The sequence below is a fragment of the Dunckerocampus dactyliophorus genome, chromosome 1 (genome assembly GCF_027744805.1).
Source record: "Dunckerocampus dactyliophorus isolate RoL2022-P2 chromosome 1, RoL_Ddac_1.1, whole genome shotgun sequence".
Taxonomy (NCBI): Eukaryota; Metazoa; Chordata; class Actinopteri; order Syngnathiformes; family Syngnathidae; genus Dunckerocampus; species Dunckerocampus dactyliophorus.
In genome coordinates, this window is record NC_072819.1 from 41,309,991 (window position 1) to 41,329,812 (window position 19,822).

General features: G+C 40.7%; 1 protein-coding gene across 2 annotated transcripts; it reads left to right on the top strand.

Annotated features, from left to right (window-relative positions):
• The first annotated feature begins 243 nt into the window (after positions 1 to 243).
• Positions 244 to 19,715, top strand: bltp3a (bridge-like lipid transfer protein family member 3A). Of its 2 annotated transcripts, XM_054789506.1 has the most exons (22): positions 244 to 489; positions 2,269 to 2,355; positions 3,391 to 3,553; positions 6,814 to 6,852; positions 7,012 to 7,103; positions 7,186 to 7,375; positions 7,489 to 7,629; positions 7,858 to 8,028; positions 8,400 to 8,580; positions 8,660 to 8,746; positions 9,015 to 9,185; positions 9,825 to 9,952; positions 12,124 to 12,265; positions 13,784 to 13,977; positions 14,056 to 15,278; positions 15,400 to 15,584; positions 15,668 to 15,807; positions 15,902 to 16,052; positions 16,199 to 16,455; positions 16,764 to 16,872; positions 16,977 to 17,032; positions 17,491 to 19,715. In XM_054789506.1, exons 3-22 carry the CDS (start codon positions 3,491 to 3,493, stop codon positions 17,605 to 17,607), a joined length of 3,837 nt encoding a protein of 1,278 aa, XP_054645481.1. In that variant the 5' UTR covers positions 244 to 489; positions 2,269 to 2,355; positions 3,391 to 3,490; the 3' UTR covers positions 17,608 to 19,715. The 2 variants fall into 2 exon arrangements, with proteins under 2 accessions (XP_054645481.1, XP_054645472.1); XM_054789497.1 differs by lacking the exon at positions 2,269 to 2,355.
• The last annotated feature ends 107 nt before the right edge of the window (positions 19,716 to 19,822 follow it).

The following is a 19,822-nucleotide window of genomic DNA, read 5'->3' on the forward strand; positions in this document are numbered from 1 at the left end:
TTTTTTTAAATTTTTTTACCAAAGCCTACTAAAATTACGACGAACGTTGAAACACACTGTCATTACCAATAGAGTTCGCCAGATAGCGGTATTGTATAATCACTGCGATGGTGGTGTGGGTGGAGGAGAGAGAGAGAGAGAGCGAGGGAGGGAGAGAGAGAGGCAGAAAGAAAGAGAGAGAGAGAGAGAGAGAGAGAGAGAGAGAGAGAGAGAGAGAGAGAGAGAGCGAGAGAGAGAGAGAGAGGGAGAGGGAGAGGGAGAGAGAGAGAGAGGGGGTTAAAGGCTGCCCAATGCTGTTGGGTGCTGTGGTGTGAGGTACAAGCTAGGATCGCTATGGCTAACAAGATGCTCAAAGCTAGTCATATATTCAATTTAGCGGTATCTCCAACCTAGTAAATATTGAGTACAAAGCCATCGGTACCAATCCCTTCCGACCGCAGCAGACATGGCAGGGATTATCAAGAAGCAAATTCTGAAACATTTGTCAAGGTAGGTGTCTGCGCGTATACTGTATTTGGCTTTATGTTAGCCTGTTAGCCCTGTTTGATGCTGACGGCGTCAACAGTCACAGCAAACTATTAGAGCTGTCTTGGGTCTTCTTTCGACACTTAAGTTACACTTGTTTTGTTTTTTGAACGTTTTAACCTTCTGTCGACCTGAATATCAAGATTAAGACATACATTATTTTACATTCAAGGCGCGTCACATTGAAGTGCAATTTAAAATATCTTTTCAAGTGGGAATCGTATGTCCCTTTAAGACATGTATAAGATGTTAGCATCGTCTGCCTGCCAAGTCCAATGAATCCCAGCATTTTGACATTCATGTTGGATACACATGTGACCGCAGAGTTGTAAGAATGTTTTCTCAGAGTGAACAAAACCTTCAACAAACGAGGGGGCTGCAATATAATTGCGCTTTGTAAACATGAATTTGCACATTCCTCCTTGGAACTGAAAATGATTTTCTCGAGCTCCGACTTGAAGGTCGATGTTTGTGCTTATGTTAATTCATCTTGGTGCAATCACAGTCTTTCACTCCGTTTATGAAATGCATAGACCATATGTGTATTCCACTGCATCTGCATCCTCTTCACAGCTGAAAGTGACATTGTTCCTGTTTGGGGTCAGTCTTTTTTTTATAATTAATCGCAGTCATTAACTATTAACCTTGGCATTCATTTTATATTTCAAAATTGATGATAGCAATAATAATAATACTGTATTATAGTCATGTCGTCCACAAATCTGAAATGCAAATCGGTATTGATTCATTTATGTCTAAAAAGAAAGGGAAAAAAGTAACAAACTGACTTGAAATGTGACACTGAAGCATATCGTCTGGTTAATATTAAAACATTAATCAGTTAATTTCATTAATTAGGAGGATGGACCGCAAGAAAAAAGTAACTCAAGAAATTGAGTTAACAAGTACAGTCATCCCTCGTTTATCGTGGTTAATTGGTTCCAGACCCAACCGTGATAAGTGAAGCAGGATTCCTTAATCATAAATGGAACATTTTTACCTTCTAAATATGGTTTTTAACATTATTAGAGCCCTCTTGACATGAAATAACCTCTATAGTCACCTAGTATTCCCCAATAAAGTAAACATAATAACAGATCATGACATAAATAAAATATAAAGTTAGCATTGGGAGAGTTCCTTGTTGATTTTTCTGGACAGCGCACTTCCTGCGGTGGCTATTGTCTCATCATTGTCATGTAATGGTGGCTGAATGACACCACGTCAGGATGACTGTAAATGAGTTAGTCTGTTTAATTGAAATAGACACAGGGCAGTGTGTCTTAGAGGCAGATGCTCAAAAGACAGCAGTACAACACTTCCTAGTTCTCTTCTACAGACTTCTTTCCGAAAAGCCCGCTCTAACCCAGCATGCAGGATGTCACTGCCCTCTGAAGCCCACATTCTAAACAGCAGCTACACAATACACCCATCGCTACCCGTCAACACCTAATGACCAGTGTAGAATACTGCATATCACATCTTTCATTCTGTAACATGCTGTAACAAGTAAATTTCCCCGCTGTGGGATAAATAAAGTACATACATACGTTAGCCATTTTTATGCTTGAAATGCGGAATTTAGATAAAAAAAATACATGAACTTTGCTCAAATATGCATATTTGTGGACGAATAGTAGGCCGTATTCAACCACGAAACAGTGCTAACAGCAAGCTAACAAGCTAACCAGTTAGTGTAGAATTTATTTCTTCTAAACTTAAGAAGCCAAAAACTTATCACAGGCACACGGAATGGGAGGAGAACTTTTTTTTTCACTCTGTCACGCCGGACACGCCATGGCTGACTTCATGATTTCATGCAGTGTTAAGGTAATGTAATGGAATTTAAGGTAATGTCTCAACGTTTTGTGTCATTACTGCGGTCTTGTGACCAGAATACTACATATTACTTGTATTTCAGTATGTTTTGACTAATATTAGACCATAGTCCAAACAGTGATCATTAATTAATTGATTTCTGAAAAACCGCGGTGTTGCGAGGGAGCGATAATCGAACTGCAATATTGCGAGGGACGACTGTGTTTCTGTTCTCTAGCTAGTAGTGTCATCACATAAGAGTGGTCTATCATGAAGTAAAAAGACATCAAAGCACCCTTTTTCTTGATAGTTAGACATCGAATAATTAGCTCTGTGTACTAGTTTGGATTGGATTATTTCATGACTGATCCTCTGTGTAAATTGGTGTGAAAATCAGTTTTAGTACTGTTTAATTGTAAGACCAACAGTTTTTACAATGGCTACATTCTTTCACTTGGAATGAGCGCTTGGATTTCTCTACTTACTGAAGCGTACTGAAAGCATGCTAATCTTAACAATTAGCTTATGTCACAAATGCCGACATTGCCATTGGGTTTGAACTAATACCGGTCTTAATAATGAACTCACTTCTTTTTACTCTGGCCTGCTAGTTATAAAATAAGTCATACAAGTGCATTATAGTCAAATTATCTTCATTCTTTCAGTTAAGAAACCAAATAAAGTCAAACTTTACCACAGAGTGTCTGACAGATGAAGTTTGCTGCTTCAGTGCTCAGTTAGAACAGGAAGCTCCGTGTTCCGCTGGTCTGTCAGGTTTATCAGGCACATCACAAAGTAATAATGTCTGTGGTGTGGTCACACTGGACATTCACAACTCATTAGTGATGTAGCTGTAAACTACTCCTTAGTTTCTTGTTTGACCTTTAAATCCTCATCGAAAATTGAGATATTTAACAAATGAGTGTCTCCTGATTGCTGCTTGACTGTGTAGCTGTCATGTTGTCCCTCTAGTCTGTTCATTCTCTCCACATTATGTTTTCATATAGAAAAGGTAAATAATGTCATTGGCCTGGCTCTTCACCTTAGGTTCACCAAGAACCTGTCCCCAGACAAGATTAACCTGAGTACCTTGAGGGGGGAGGGGCAACTCTCCAACCTTGAGCTCGATGAAGAGGTTCTGCAGAACATGTTGGACCTGCCTACCTGGCTGGCTGTCACACGCGTGTACTGCAACAAAGCTGCCATCAGGGTGAGTCACTTTGAGAACAAAACGACCTGGCAGGTTTGACATGTGGATGTATGGTGGCAAACACGTAGCAACATCCCAACACTCCCAAACGTAGATATCAATAACCAAAAGCACGCAAACACCATAAAATGCAGGATCAAAACAAATGCAAAACAAACATGCTGCAAATGACAAAAACACACATACTGCAACTTCATGGAACAAAACGGAAGTTTGCCAGACTACGAGGGGCGCCAAACCTGAGGTATATAAGTCTTCATAGACTTCAGATGTAATATTTGACAGTATTATAGAGCAACTGATTTGTATGGCCGAGTGTTTCATAAAGACATAAAGATTCTGCCAACTTAATCCAGGCATCCCACTCATGTCTTTAAAGACGGACATGCCTTAGGTCTGGCGCCCCTGGTAGCCTGGCTGGCTTTCGTTTTGTTCCATGAAGTTGCAGAATCTTTGTCATGCATGTGTTTTGGGGGTTTGTGTGTTGTTTTAACATTTGCAGCGTTTTTCTTTAGCATTTGTTTTTGAACCTGAAGCATTTATATGACTGCAGCATTTTCCCAATGCATTTGTTTTAAGATGTTTGTGCTTTTGGCTTCTGATCATTTTTGTGTTTTGAGTATTTGGATGTTGCTGGGCGTTTGCCCCCTGCGAGCCACTGTATTGATGCATGACAGAAACACATGCCAGAAACGACATAAACATGGAAGTTGTTTTCATGTTGTTGTCATGTTGTCATTGTTTTCAATTACTGATAAGCAGATGTTGTCCTCTTAAAGTTTGAGTTGTGTATCATCCAGGGAAGCATTGAGTTGTAACAGTTCCTTTTTTTTTTTTTGGACTCAATGAATTGCTTCTGCAACTAATGAATAATGAAACGGACAAGACAAAATAGCAATAGAATAGAACATCCTTTGTTGTAGCCCCACGATGCCAAGCTGGATGTTGTTCTTATCTTGAAATAATTGAAATTTCATGCTGGCTCATTCTTGAACTCATTCAATACCATAGACGTATTTATACGTTTTTGTAAACCCGAGCGCCCGATCCCAAAGACGTATTTATACGTTTTTTTGCGCGAGAGGCAAAAAGAGGTGATGATGAAATTGCACACTATAAGGTGTCAATTTTAGATCAGTTTTAAGCCATAAAAACTGCATTTGATAAGAGCTCGCAAGGTATTTTTTGCATGTAAAAACACTCGACAACAAGGAGGAAGTGGAAGAGCATGGAGGAGTGTAGTGTGCAGGGCCCGGTTGTTCAAAACTCGGTTAACCACTAACCACCGATTAAATTCTTAACCCGCCGTTAGCCAACCGACCATTAAATATGCGTAGTTTAAAACATGGTTAGTCACATCGTTAACAGCACCGTCAAAGTTAACCGTGTGTTTGACATCACTGGTCAGCGCCAATATATCCCACAAGTCCTCATTTTGTTGACTTCCGGTTTAGAGAAAAAATTTATCGCGTAACAATTTAACAAATTTAAAAAAATAAATGAAACAAAAATATTTTTGTTAAATATATTATTAATTAAAGTAAACAATATTTAACATAGTTTCCAGCTTTACAGCAAAATGAACCTTATGCCCTACGCAGGATACCGGAACTACTTAACCAGCCTTCAAAGTAAGAGCCCAGACGCGCTTAACTTAAAAATGTTTAAATTGTGTTCTGCAAAAATGAAGCTAAGGCAAGGCTACAGTATGTACACCATCAGACAAACTGTACTTACAATTCCTCTGGAAAGCTTTAAAAATAATGTAACTCGCCTCAAAATGCAAGTTCATAAAAATACAATCTTGTGATAATAAAGCCTCAAATAGCAATACGTACAATTAATCCATCAAAATAGTTGTTCTTAAACATGACGAGGATAGAATTTGCAAGCTTAACACGGTTCAATAAAATAGTTTCCTTTTAAAATCTGGGCAGTTAAAAGCATGTTTTTCTGTCTTGCAAATACAAATAATTTGTCATGTGCTGAAAAGCTGCAATTTACACTAAAGTGTGAAGTAATGCATAACCCAGACATCCCCAATGCACGTAAGGAGACATGACAATATGGCATCATGAAGGCAGCAGTAGCCGCCAACTCCATCTTGAGAGTTAGCCACCGGTTCAAAAGTTAGCGGTGGTCCTTAGGTGTGTTAACTTTAACGTCAAGTTAAGTGCTGGTAAAAGTTAACCGAGTTTTGGACAACAAGATAACGGTGCCGTTAAAGATAACGGTTGGTTAAGTCTACTTAACCAGTGGTTAAATAAATAAGTTTTGGACAACCGGGCCCAGAAGGTTATGCATTGTAGACACATGCACACACACAGTTTAGTTCTAAATGTGAAAAATGTAAATAGTTCATGGTGTTATATTTGTAAATAAATTATTATGATGTCAAACAACCCCTTTCTGTATCGTTTATGTTTTGGTGTAGTTGTTTACATATTTGAGCTGTCACAAAAGCAACACATTTGTGTCAAAGTGAAAGTTATGCTTGAAATGTATCTTTTCACAAAAAGCTCTTTTTTTCCCCTCCCTTTTCTTGTTGGGAACTGATATTTTCCTGAAACTTACCTATGTTCTATTGTTAATCACTAAAGAACGGAAAAAGGTAGAAACAATCTTTTTTTTTTTCTGATGAAAGAGGAGAGTCTATTCTTTCTTTTGGTTGGTTCCATGCTTATATAATCATAGAACACAATAGTTCTGTGTGCCTTTAAAAAATCAGTCAAAATGGTCTAAAATGGCCGGTACTGAAGGGGTTTGTCTTTTTGAAAAATGGCTTGGATTGAATGAGATTATGAAAGAAACATTAATTTAAAAAAACATGCTGAATTCATTTGAACACAGACAAATTAGGACTCATTTATATTTATCATTTCCCTTTCTCCGAGATCCACCATTGTCGGACATGGTGGATCTTATATGCCTCGAAATGCATGCGAGCACATCATCTATTGCCATGCAGATAGGTGAAAACCTCTGTCAGTAAAGGCTCCCTGCAGAAATCAAAAAAGTAAACACAATTCAATTTGATCTATTACTGCATTTTGGCACGGTGACATTTTGTTATTGCTTATCCATGACGCATTGAGAGGCTGTGCCCGTGCAGGATATATGCTCCAAAAATACATTTAGCTTGCTTGCTTTCTTGCATCACGCAAGGGACACCTTGTGCCCACTGAATAAGAAAGAGTGCAAGAATGCTGTTCTGAATGTTTTAAGCCTTCAGTGACCTTGCAGTCCTCATGTATTTTCAGATACAATGGACCAAGTTGAAAACAAGTCCCATCTGTCTGGTAAGAATTTAATGTTGGCCTTCATCAAAAGGTATTGCCACACTTTGCTCCTCTCTTCATGGGTCGTTCTGGTATTTACAGGTGCACATTGGGTTGTGTTCCTTATCTTTACTGAATATTTCTGTGCATACTTACTCAATTGTTATCTGTTTTGTTCAGTTTTTGGATAAGGTGGAGGTAGAAATGAGGACATGTGAGGAACCACGTCCTCCCAATGGCCCCTCTCCTATTGCCATCACAGCAGGCCAGAGGTAAGCCTGTGAGGAATCTTGCTGAGGCCTCCTACAGTAATTGATTTGCACCTGGGCTCACATTTTCTATGACTGTTGATAGCGAGTACGGCTTTGCGGAGAAAGTGGTGGAGGGCATGTCTATTAGAATCAACTCCATCACCATCAAAGTCCAGGCTCCAGCCTTCCACGCATCCTTTGAGTTGTGGCAGCTTCAGGGCAACAGCCTCAACCCTAAATGGGAGCGCAGTGACCTCCGCTACACTCGCATCACTGACCCAAAGAGAGGAGAGGTACAGTGCATCACACTTTTCTTTTTTTCACTGTAGCAAAGTAAATGTTCTGTACAGTATTCTGATTTGGAAATACTCGGTACTCTATGTCCCGTATGTGTTTTCTGCTTCAGGTATTGATATTCAAGGAAATAAACTGGCAGACATTACGTATCGAGGCAGACGCCATTGAGAGTGACGATCAGGATTTAGGGAGCACTCCATTACGGCTCATCACCAACCAGGGGCGCATTCGGATTGCTCTAAAACGCAGAGTGAGACATTTATTAATCACTTTTTTACTGCTGTATTCTGGGAAAATGTCATATACATGAATGCGGTAAGAAAAGAAAAAAAATCTGTGCCCTGCATATGTTTGTGAGTAATGTAAATTGTATTGGATGACAAAAGCAATTGTGGAGTTGTGATTTTGCATGCATGAGAAGTATTTTTTCTGTGCAATCCTTGCATATAGGTCACAAATGCTTCTTTGTTCCATCCAGATAAAAGACTGCAACGTGCTGGCCTCCAAGCTGCTTTTTATTCTGGATGACTTGTTGTGGGTGCTGACAGACTCCCAGCTCAAAGCCATCATCCGCTATTCCAAGTCCCTCAGTGAGGCCATGGAGAAGTCGGCCCAGCAGAGGAAGAGCGTTACTGCAGAGTCCCTGAAGGTACTGCCTATTGTGGCTATGTCAATAAAACTCAATGGATGGACTTAATGAAGTGGGCATTTCTTGTCATACAGTATATAACACAAACTTTTTGTCTGGAGCCATGTTTCCGCACATTGTATCACTGGAGTTTGACATTTGTTATACCCAATTTAAAAAAAGGCTTCAAGTTACAAAGATGTGCCAAATACTGTGGTATTGCCTTGTTTGTACAGCACCAGGCCTATGAGGCTGCAATGCCACTGAATTTGTTTTCTTTTCCTAATCACATCTTAAATACATTTTTTTTTTTTTATGAGATAACGTAAACACTAACACAAAATGATACAATATTAATGAGTCTGTTTTATTTTCTCACTCTTGCATTGCAGACTGCTCCCCCATCACCTGTCCTTCATAACCTTTGGACAGATTCGCCACCTGCTCCTACCGGCTCACCCAACAACATGAGTCAATACTTTGATCGCTTTGACGTGAAGGAATCTTCATACCACACCTTCATTTCTCGCTTGGATTTGCACGTATGCAATGACAGTTCTGCAGTGGCTGAAGGTATGGGACACACACACACATTGAGATACAATCATCTTGGAAAGCGTCATCTCTTAAAACCACTACGATTTGATGTCAGATATAGAAGAACCTCCAGTGTTGCAGGGCGCCATGCAGCTGACCTTCAGGAAGTTGGGCTTTGACTACTATCCCGTCCATAGACCTGGTGAGTGAGATAAACCGTCTTTCAAGTTATACTGTGTGCCGCTACATTTCATTTATTTGGGACTCCCTGTTCTGAGAGTGACTGGAAAGTTATATTGTACATCACTGGCAAATAATGGTATTCCAAAGACAAGTTTGTCAGTCTGATGAGTTTCCTTTTAACTGTAGTTTGTGCTGTTGCTATATTTTTTGCTGTTGCATAAGTGGTGTAATTGTCTCAATCCTTTGTGACTACATCTTAACTGCCATGTGATATTGCTCCTCCAAAGCTGATGGATGTCGGCACTGGGAACGGCACAGTGGAGCCATGGAGGCTCAGGCCCAGTGGGCAGGGAAACTGCTGCAGGAGTACCAGAGAAGAGCTGAGGCCTCCAACTTCCCAGGGCCACATATTGAGGTGCCTGAGCCTCACAATAACACACCTGCAAAAAAAGCTCAAGGTATGGATAGTTTCAGAGTTTTTCATTTGACACTCTACAGTACGCATCGATATTTAGCTGCAGTGCATATCTTCATTTTTTATTTGAAATAAATAATAAAGACAAATCTGAGTGAATTCAATGGTCTCTTTCAGCTGTTTCAGTTTTGTTACCTTGTATATGTTAATAGTAGTACCACAGGGGAAATTCTAGATTTCGCTTTTGTTACCCTGTGTACGTTAATAGTAATACCTCTGGGGAAATTCTACAAAAATCCTAGCCTTTTAAATAACTTTGAAACAAGTCTATTGTTATTGCAAATGTACAAATCTCTTGAGAGAAACTATGGTTGTTAATAAGAAAAAAGTTTATTTTGAGATGGCAATATTTCATCCAATTCAAGGGGTTAATCGGGTTTCAGTCACAGGATGCATCGAGACAATCATTCACACTCACAATCACTCTTATAGACAATTTAGAGTCTTAAGTGAACCTAACCTACGAAGAACCCAGAACCCACACAAGCACAGGGACAACGTGCAAATGTCACAAAGAAAGGCCTGATTTAAGATTAGAAAACAACGCAAACCTTTTAGCTGTTAAGTTGCAAAGCACTTCACCACAAAAGAGCTAAGCAGGTTGTATTTTCGCTCACTTTAGATGGCGTAACCAGTCCAAAGTCGAGGCTCTCTGAAAAAGAGCAGACAGCTAGAAGCCAGAGCTCATCACTAAAGTGGTTGCGGTCGAGCTGTGTGGTGGTCCGGATGGATGACATTGACATTCACCAGGCAAGTTTTTATCATGCCTTGATTTGATTTACCTTCTAATGTTTCTCAGCAGTTTATCACTGGTAAAAGAGCTGCAGGCTTGTTAGTGTCATAGCATAAACATGAATGCTACATACACGCTAACTTTAAGTGTGTGTATTTTACATGGTCATTCAATTTTTCTAACATTTGAGCTCTTTTGCTGGTCTACATACAACCCACAGGCACGTCACATGTAATACCCCCCCATCCCATCCGCCTAATGGCAAAAATCAGAGCCTCTGCACTTTGTACATAAGTGGTGCAAGAGTAAAACAAAAAAAAAGTTCACTTTTTTGCAGCAAGTTTGGGAAATAGCCTTTTTTATAATTTGATTATGCAATTCGTTTTGTTTTTCCCTGTTTGTACTTCAGCGTGAAATTATTTTCAGGGTTATTTTATGGGTGCTCTTAGTTCCCCTTTAGATAGAGACCCTCGGGGGAATTGTTTCTGTCACGGTTGAGGTGTGGTGGCAAAGCGAGGTGGACCCAAATGAAGGGAAGCGGGGCGGGGTGACAATAGTATGCAGCTCAGTAACTGTAAAAATTCAAAAAGACTAAATCAGAAGTCTGACTGTCCAAAGCACACAAAAAATAAAGCACATGTGAGGAGCCAGGCAGCTACAGATAGCAAAGTACATACTCGCCTCAAAAGAGATAAGACAACTTGACAGAAAAAAGGGAACTAAATACAACACAACACCTGGACTTGACATGAGATGAAGGAAAGAGCTGATTGGAACAGACGCAGGTGCACACAAGACCACAAAGAGCACATGAGAGACAAAACACAGCAAAACCCAATACATAAATAACAGTCTGTTGCACAAAGCTAGAATAAGGCTGGTTCAACTTATCAATGATTTGGTTACACAAAGGTAGGATAGTGGAAAGTGGGATATGTTCTGACATAAGTTCCCATGGAGATTTATCCTGTGGAGTTTGCCTGCTCCAGACCAGGCTGAGGTCCAGGATCTATTTAATATCGTCCCTTATCTCAATCAGTACTCACCAAACCAATAATTAATCCACTGCCCATTATACATTGTTACCACATTCAACTACACCCACTGTCATTATTTCAACATTTGTCATCATTCATTTCAATCGTTATTCAGTACATCAAGGATTTTAGATGATGTTGCAATCATTAGATCATTAGCTCATTTACACATACAATATAAATAATACACATCCCATATTAATACAAATACACATGTGTACAAGATAAAGGAGTTATACAGTCTGCTCGAGTTACATTTACACATTTTCACTCACATGTGCAGTCAATTTCACCTACAATTTAAACTGATTCAGCATCACAGTGTGACTCGGAGATGTTAATTGTGTTGGTTAATGTGGATGTGTAATACATTACCCAGAAGCCTTGGCGCTCGAAGGGAAACCGGAAGTTTATACGCTGTTGAAGCTAGCAAGTAATGGTGACGCGATGTGCTAATAAACAGTTTATAGATATTACTGTACAACGCTGCTCTTGATTTGTTAAACAAGCAACAAACATAATTAATTAACAATTTAAGTACGATGGTTTCAGTGGAGCAGTGAGTGTGTATTTGTGTACTACTTATGCACAAAGTATTCCAAATCGTCTCTGCAATAATTTGCCACGCTTTCTGTCTTTGTTTTGTGACTGTGGCATTGTTGCCTTTTTTATTGCCCTTTGCGTCCTAAGTAAGCCTCTGTGAGGATTTCCACTTCCGTCGGGGGAAAGTATGCCGCTCTTGTTGCCATGGTGAATCGTTGACTCTGTGATTGATAGCGGAGTCTATTTAAGGAAACTGTGTACGTGCACAGATCCAGGATTGGTTTCACCTGGCTTGATTAATTCGTGTCTACTCATCCTGGCTTGGACCTTGTGCAACCAATTAGGCCTACACGTTCTAGTTTTGGGTTGGTTGAGCTCAGCTCAGTCGTTTATCCTGGATATCTGAATATCTTATGTCACGGCACATGACATAAGAAACCAAACACAGAAAAACACAAATAACAAACAGACCGTGACGGAATGTTCTTTTTGCTGCCATATTTTGAGCTTTGATTAATAATTGGTTAAATTTTTGCACAAAAAAATAATTTAACTGTGAATTAAATTTGCATTTTTTACTGGTTACTGTTGTTATGTTTTTCATTCAGGTGTCTACAAAGGGCCGTCAGAACAAAAAAACCAAGCCGTTGTTGTCATGTAATCGTAAAGCTCTACGTCTGCCAGACAACGTACCAGCAGTTCATCTGCAGTTTACTGAATATTACTTTCCTAACAACCCCAGTTTCTCAGGTAACTTAGTTTCTGTTTTTGACTTCTCATTTTCACTTTAGCTGTATTTACTACAGAAAAATCAAGTGCATTAACGCTGCATTTTCCTCTAAGAAGTTAATTCTTTTTATGATTCTGAAATTTTAAAAACGCAAAAAGGCTCCAGCATGTCCCCGCGACCCTAATGCGGAGAAGCGGTATAGAAAATGGATGGATGTTTCACTGTGCTTTATTTCACTGTTGGCACTTGCGCATGTGTGAACAGATAAAAATACTTGACCCGTCTTGTGTTGACGTTCACTTTCTTACCATCGAGAGAATGAAAAATAGTCCATAAAATGTGGAGTCAATTGACGACAGCTTGTCACAGGCTAAGCCTATCTATGCCAGCGTGTGTGATTGCTCAGGTTTCAATCTCATTTGACTTTCTGGCATCTTTGTTTACACACTCACTGCCTCTCGGGCGGCAGCTAGGTAGCTCGTTTTTGTCCCACGCGTGAGCTACAAATGGCTATCACGTTCATGGGGTACATGCTAATTTACTTTGAAGTGTCACTTAACAATCTTACTCTCTTTTCATTATAATTCTTATGGCTTGTCTTCAAAATACTAGTTGTTTATGTAAGTTGTTCCAACATAAACACGTAGTGTGTCCAGCTTTAAGATAGTGACGCTATCACATGGGTCTCCAACAGGTAGCTTGTATGCTAGCGGTAGCTTACCAGCTGATGTTGAGTAGTTCACCAAAGAATATTTGCTTCATTTTAGTATTTTTATAAGTGTTCTATTCAAACATGACGTCTGCATTTAATGACAAATGAGCACACTGAGTGGATAAGTGCTTTGTAAATAAAGTATATGGGAATTTAAATATTGGCAGTCACATAAAACGCAAAAGCTCACCTCTCCATCAAAGTAGTTTTAATAGTGCTGCAAGTTGGATACATGTGTGCTATCATAGCTGTGGACTCTGAATTTACGCTGTATACAGAATAGATGTCTATAACAAAAATATGTAAGATAACAAAAATATGTAAGTTATTTTGTTAATTGTAATTGTTAATGAACTAAATATATTATTGAACCATTAATTTCGCATGTATTTGTATTACTCTAAAACAAAAGTTAAATTTAGGTTTGTGTCACGTAGGACTAAATGTTACTTTTGTACTAGTCACATATTACTATTGGATTAAATAGATCCGGTAACAAAAGGAGGCTCGACATTTTAGACTCTTTCTGTAAGTGCTCTCAGCAACTTCACCGTTAAATTAACAGTTTTGCAATGTTCTCGGTTCATGTTCTGCTGGTTGTTAAAAGGTTAAATAATAAGTTAACAAATAAATAAAGTCATAAAATGTTTTTGTCATAATTAAAAATAAAAAAAATAAAAATGCAGACGCAGCAGTGGTATGTCACAGTGGCAGCAGTCCACCCTGCCATGCAGCCCACCACCACAGCTTCATAAAATCTTAGGGGAAACCTGAAACTCCAAAAATTACACTGCTTAAAAACTATTGCTTTGTTTCCCACTTCTAGTGCCAACATCAAACTTGTATGCCCAGGTAAACGGCCTCCAGATGTGTGTGGACCCAGAGAGTGTGTTGTGGATAAATCTGTTTTCAAGAGGGCTGCTTCACACTCTGGATCAGGTCAAAGCTTTCTACCATTTGCAAGACAGCAGCATAGCAGACGAGCATGTAGACGTTCGTCTGGATGCAGCCCAGCTCAAGGTGAACTGGGAGGCTACATACTGTATTTTGATGGAAAACGGTCTCGGGGTTTTTAACAGTTTACCTTGATTTCTTTAGGTGATAATACCCCTGGATTCTTCGATATTGGATCATCCAGAGCGTCCACAGTCCCTCTCTGTTACTATACCTCAGATGGCTCTCAGCAACACCCGCTACTGCCCTCATGGCTCCAGAGCTGACCTCAACATTACCTGCGACACATTTGCAAGATGTTCTTTCTTTCAGCCCACGCCACCCTGTCCTTATCCGAGAGACCACAGTGCCTTCTGCGCAATACCCTCCATCTTCCTCCAACACTCGCAGGAGACGACACCTCCGCCAGCTGGTACAAAGCCACTACGGTCCCAAGATGTCTGGTCCTTGAGCCTATCCCGTGTCACTTTAGGTTTTGATGGTGCTCGAAGATTCCCGAAAGGCAGAACGCAACCTTTCATTGAACCCTTTGCTATGTCTGTATGGATGTGCCAGCCTTTTGCCTGGGTCAGTAGTTCATGTTCCTCCTCCATCCCCAGCATGGACCATCAGCCTTCCTCAGGACAACCTAAAGAAGACGCTACACTTGCCTCTGTTCACTTTATGGCTCATACCATCACTCCAGTAAAGATGTGGCTTAACCATTATCAGTATGTCGCTATGCTGAGAATGAAGGATACCCTTGCACGTTTGGGCGTGGAATTAAGTCGGGATCAAAGGGACATTAAGCAGGCTTGTCGCCAAAAGACAAAACCGGTTACAGTTTGTCTTGCCTTGCTGATGGACTCAGTAGAAGTGGGTCTCCTGTTGCCACCAGCCACCACACAGCCTGAGGAAGAGGTTCCGCACACTCCAGAGACAGACAGCCCCAGCATAACAGACTCTGACATCTCCCCCAGCCATCACTCTGCAGAATTGGTCCCCCAGGACAGTGGGTTAGAAAATGGTGTGTCGTCCCTCAGCACAGCCCTCACTACATTTGAAGGTGAACAAGACGGCGCAGTGGAGGAAGCATGTGAGGCTGTTGAGGAGGGACTGGAAGGTGGCGCTTTGACCACCTTTTTGGAAACCCCTGTCCTGTCACCTCAGCTATCACCCGGAAACTCTCCTGTCCTCTCCCGAGAATCCTCCACCTTCAGCTTGGAGGGAGAGCTGTCAAGCGCCATCAATGTCACTAAAGATGTGACCAAAGACGCCATCAGTGCCTCACTGGACTTGACCAAAGGGGCATTTTCAATAACAAAAGATGCCTTCAGCATGTTGAGTCGCGGCTCGGGGATGAGCAAACTGTTCAGTCCTCAGCCCAAGTAAGTGCTGGTGAGCTCCTGCTGAGCTGGTGACAACATAATCAGGCGTCTGGATGCCATCCTTCGCACCACATGCTTTTGTTGGCTCTTCACAACTGAGTGTGTTCTTGCGCATTCACAGGGAACAAGTCCAGTGTCCAGAAGAGTCCACTCCTTCTCTGGCAGCCAGCCTGCGGCACCAAATGATGAAACAGTCGCCTTCCCAGAATTCATTTGACAGCGCCATCTTGGATGGCAGTCTACCTGATGAAAATCTTTCTGTGGGCAGTGATGTCAGTGACAATTTTGTTGTTCTCATGGAATCAGGTGCTTAGAATGTTTTCAATATAATCTCTATATATCACACAGTTGGCATTCGGAATGTGTATTGAAGTTTTCTTTGTTTCCAGACTCATGTGGAGATTCTGCACATTTCAGCAACAATCCTGCAGGCAGCCGAGCCAGCCCTGCTCCTGGGACGGAAGGAGGCTCTTCAGCTGATCTCAGCAGCTCTCTGTCACTAAGTACAGAAGATGTATCTCCAGATATTGTGGGTTCCTGTATTCAGGGAACATATTTCTGAAGTTACTCGTAGACTGTTTATCAGGCAAAATGATTTTTAATGTAATGTGCGGTTCTTACAGTCCTCTGTGTTGCTTCTGATTCTGAGCGGGACAGCCTGCACAATGGAAGTAAAGGGAGAGGACCAGGTTATTGCTGTACAAGCCCAGAATCTGAGTTCTGTACAGATGGGCAATGTCAGGGTTTCTGATCTGCTGGCCGGTCTCATTCAAGGTAACTAGGAATGCTGCTGACATAAAAGGTTCAAATTCTATTCCCAAGAGAAACTCCACATCTCTACCCATATGCATGTTTTATGGTAAGCCAATTAGTAATTAAGGGTGTCTACCTGGCCCACGACTTGTTCTTTGTCTTTGCAGTTCCCGTCGACAAGCAGAATGGACAGAGTATCAGGGGCTCTCCTGCATTGTGTGTGCGAGCAGAAACTGGCCCATCTGCAGTCAGGCACGCTGACACGACTGAGTCTTTGGGCACACTGAATGTGAGAGTGCAAGACTGTCACGCTGAGCTGTTAGCCTCCACTGTAGCAAACATTGGTCCTTTTCTTGAGGATGAATTCAGTGTCGATGGTCAGCCAATCAAGTTACATTTGAGCAATGTAACTGTTACTGTGAAGGTGGGTTGTTGAAGTCACTTTTGATTTACAAATTTGTCAATGTTACATGAGCATGTTGTTGTTGTTGGCTTTTTTTTTTTTTTTTTTTTACACAGACTCAATTTAAGGACTGAAAACTGAAAATATTATTGCGTTTTATTTTGGGAAGTGACCATACTTTTGCGTGTGTAAGGCAATTTGTACCAGGTTTGGGCAGGCTTGACACTGGTTAGTTACACTTTTGTGAGCTCTCCGTTCTCAAGCTCGGCCACAGCTCGGTATGGTAGCGCTGACCCAGTGTGTAAGTGATGCTTTTTTGTGTATTATAGGACGATAGCCCCAGAGTTTACCCAACAGCTCCTCAGCCAACCTCAGCCACATTCATTGTTGATCAGCTACTTCTTGAGCGCAGTGATGATGGCATCATGAGGCTCAAAGGTGGGCACACTGTTTTTTCAGAATTTTAGATAATATGGCATGGTGAAGTTGTTTGCCAATAAATGGGTGCACACAATCAAAATTATTTTTATTATGGATTTCAGCTGAAGGCCCGTACAACACAAACATGTCCTGCTGCTCTGTTCAAAAGCAGAGTGAGGTAAGCAACCTTTGTATCCCAACCATTCATACTCATAATGTGGCATGGATGCACTAGTACAGTGCTTCTCAAATAGTGGGGAGGCCCCTCCTGCCAACACGACCTGCCAACATGTCTGAATTTGTCGTACTCTGCATGCAAATGACTCTTGAATACGCTTGTATGCTTCACTGCTCTCCGTTTTGTGGCATTTTGCTGGTTTCAGTTTCGAGTTTAGTCTGTACAGTACAGGTAAATAAATAGATATCAGTTTCTCAATCGTATTTCAAATCGGGGGCCGGGGGAGCCACAACATTTCTGTCCTCCAGTGGGGGCATGACGGAAAACAATTGAGAACCACTGCACTAGTATGGTGATGGAGTAAAGACTGGAATTCTCTGTGACAAATACATCACATTTACAATTTGCTGTAAAGCTGCATTATGCCACTAATTGATCTAATAATCCTGCCATTACAGAGGCAAACCCTGGAGTCCAAGCTTTCTGATACCCAGCTAGCCCTCACTCGGGCCCTCAGTGACAGAGATCGCCTCCTTCTGGAGATCAAGAAGTATGACCCCAAGTTTTCACTCTGAGCCCCCCCCTGTTCAATTTGCTCCTGCTGAAGAACACAGTCAGAAACCAGCATTACTCCTTCGGAGCACATCTGGAGTCACAATGATTACAAGGTGACATCGCCCATAAAATAATGTTAATTGGAATACAAATCGCTACTAAAGGCGAAATGGTAAGATAACAATTGCTTAGTAATATGATGGCGCTGTATATGATTATAATGTTAGAGGGACATTGACACAATTTAATCATTTTGTATCACAATGGATTTGGAATGGAAGTCAATCTATTGAAAACCCCAACTATATTTATATGTGTTTCTCCAAATGCACTTGAGTCTCTATAAACGTAATTTACATTTAGCTGTGCTGTATTTCCAAATGGATGAATTGCAATATTTTGTAAAAAATCATAAAAGTAAAACTGGAAGTCTACACCTTCAATTATGTTTAATTTCAGATCCATTGTGGTGGCGCATAGAGACAAAATGATAAAAAAGAATAAGGCCTTTGTCGAAATAAACCAGATCTCTCTGTACAAATAGCAGTAGCAAGCAGAGGAGACATCCCAGGTTAGTGGCGACTCACTGTTTGTCTTTAATATTTGTCACGCAGCATGCTAGGTTAGACAGTGTTGTGCTTTGAATTCTTTCCTGTTGATAGTTTGTAGTTGATCACATGTCAAACCCCCACTGACACTCCCAGACAGATACCAGCCAGTCAGCCGCTGCTCCTACACAAATGACTAAACTAGCATAGTCTGACTTTATGTTGTAGCGTGTAACTGTGCCGTAGATCAAATACAGTAGCTCCATATTTACATATGCAGAAAATGATGATGTAGCGTATCAGTTGAACATAAACTACAAAATGTAGAGAAAACCAGGAACTTTTTTTGGTTTAAAAAGATATATTGTGTGCAAGTCAAAGTTTGTGGCCATCATAATGCTCTTATCAAATTCTATTTAAAAACATGTTGTAAAAAGTAATGTGGTTATAATCTGGGCCTTGTTATGGCTCCGTTGTAGTTTACCAGGAGGTACTGTACCTCCTACAAAGGGAGGGTGACGCCATGCCTGTTTGTTTACGTGTGTGTGTTTGTTTAAATAGCAATTATCAACACATTATGGTTCACTATTGCTGCACAGTACTTTGGAGCCATTTCATTCGAAGACAGCTCGGTGGCATTAATTATGCATGGTCATGCAGTGTGTCACATAAGGCACACTTCTCAATGTTTAATTCTATTGTGAATTTATGTATTGCTAGACCAGCTCCAACGTTCCTTTTTATGCATTCAGCATAAACACTGCACAGTGTAAAACTTATTACAAGAATGTGTTATTTAAAATGTGCTGTATATGTTGATGTGTTCTGTGATCATATTATGGGGTTTTACCATAGAAGGCACTTGACATGCGCGCGGGAGACCTCTTGTGGTTGTAACTCGCCAGTGCACTCATTTCAAGGCTTGCTACATTTTCTTTGGTTGCCTTTTCTAGCAGTGAATGGGGAAAGTGGGATGTTACACTTCAAGCAATATAAAGTCTGGTCGTTTTCAACCAAAAACACGTCAAAGAGCAGTTAGAACACGGATGTCATGTCTGTACTTTAGATTTTGAATATTACAAAGGGTTTCACTTGAACTACTTTCTGCGACTGTCTCAACACATCCTCAATCTCGAAGTGTGATGTCTTCTTGGTTTGCAGCTGCAGTCAGTGATCTGCAAGCAAACTTATTACTTGATCAATTCAACATCCTTTGCACTCCATAGCGGGTCAGGGTTTCCAAAGCAACCTTTCCTAGAGTGTGCAATGCAGATATGGCTAGTAGAGCAAATTGTCAGAGTGTGTGTGTGTGTGTGTGTGTAATGCATGAAGTAATGTCATGATATTTTGTGGCTAAAAATACACTGGAGTTTGCACTCATTTTTACAAAAACTACTTGAGAGAAGGCAGGTGTGCCCTTGTGAAATCTTCCATGTGATGCAAGTGTTAGAACCCTGTGGACAGTATTTGTCAACTTGCTTAACATATGTCTTAATCACTGAAGACTAATATGAAATTGGTTCCATGAACCACTAGGAAGTGTTGAGTGTTTTAAGAGAATAAACGAACACTTGCTTAACACCAAACATGTAAGCTATGCTTTTTTGTTCACTTATTGCCTCCAACTCCTTCCAAAGTCCAAATCCCTGCAAGCTTAAAGGGATGGTAAGGATTTTTTGACATCAAG

What these genes read in the sequence shown, in the direction of transcription:
- bltp3a (XM_054789497.1), top strand. Translation starts at nt 446, where the DNA reads ATGGCAGGGATTATCAAGAAGCAAATTCTGAAACATTTGTCAAG. An exon ending in CTGACCCAAAGAGAGGAGAG is followed by an intron (nt 7,376 to 7,488) that starts GTACAGTGCATC and finishes TTTCTGCTTCAG; the next exon opens with GTATTGATATTCAAGGAAAT. An exon ending in CTGTTCAAAAGCAGAGTGAG is followed by an intron (nt 17,033 to 17,490) that starts GTAAGCAACCTT and finishes CTGCCATTACAG; the next exon opens with AGGCAAACCCTGGAGTCCAA.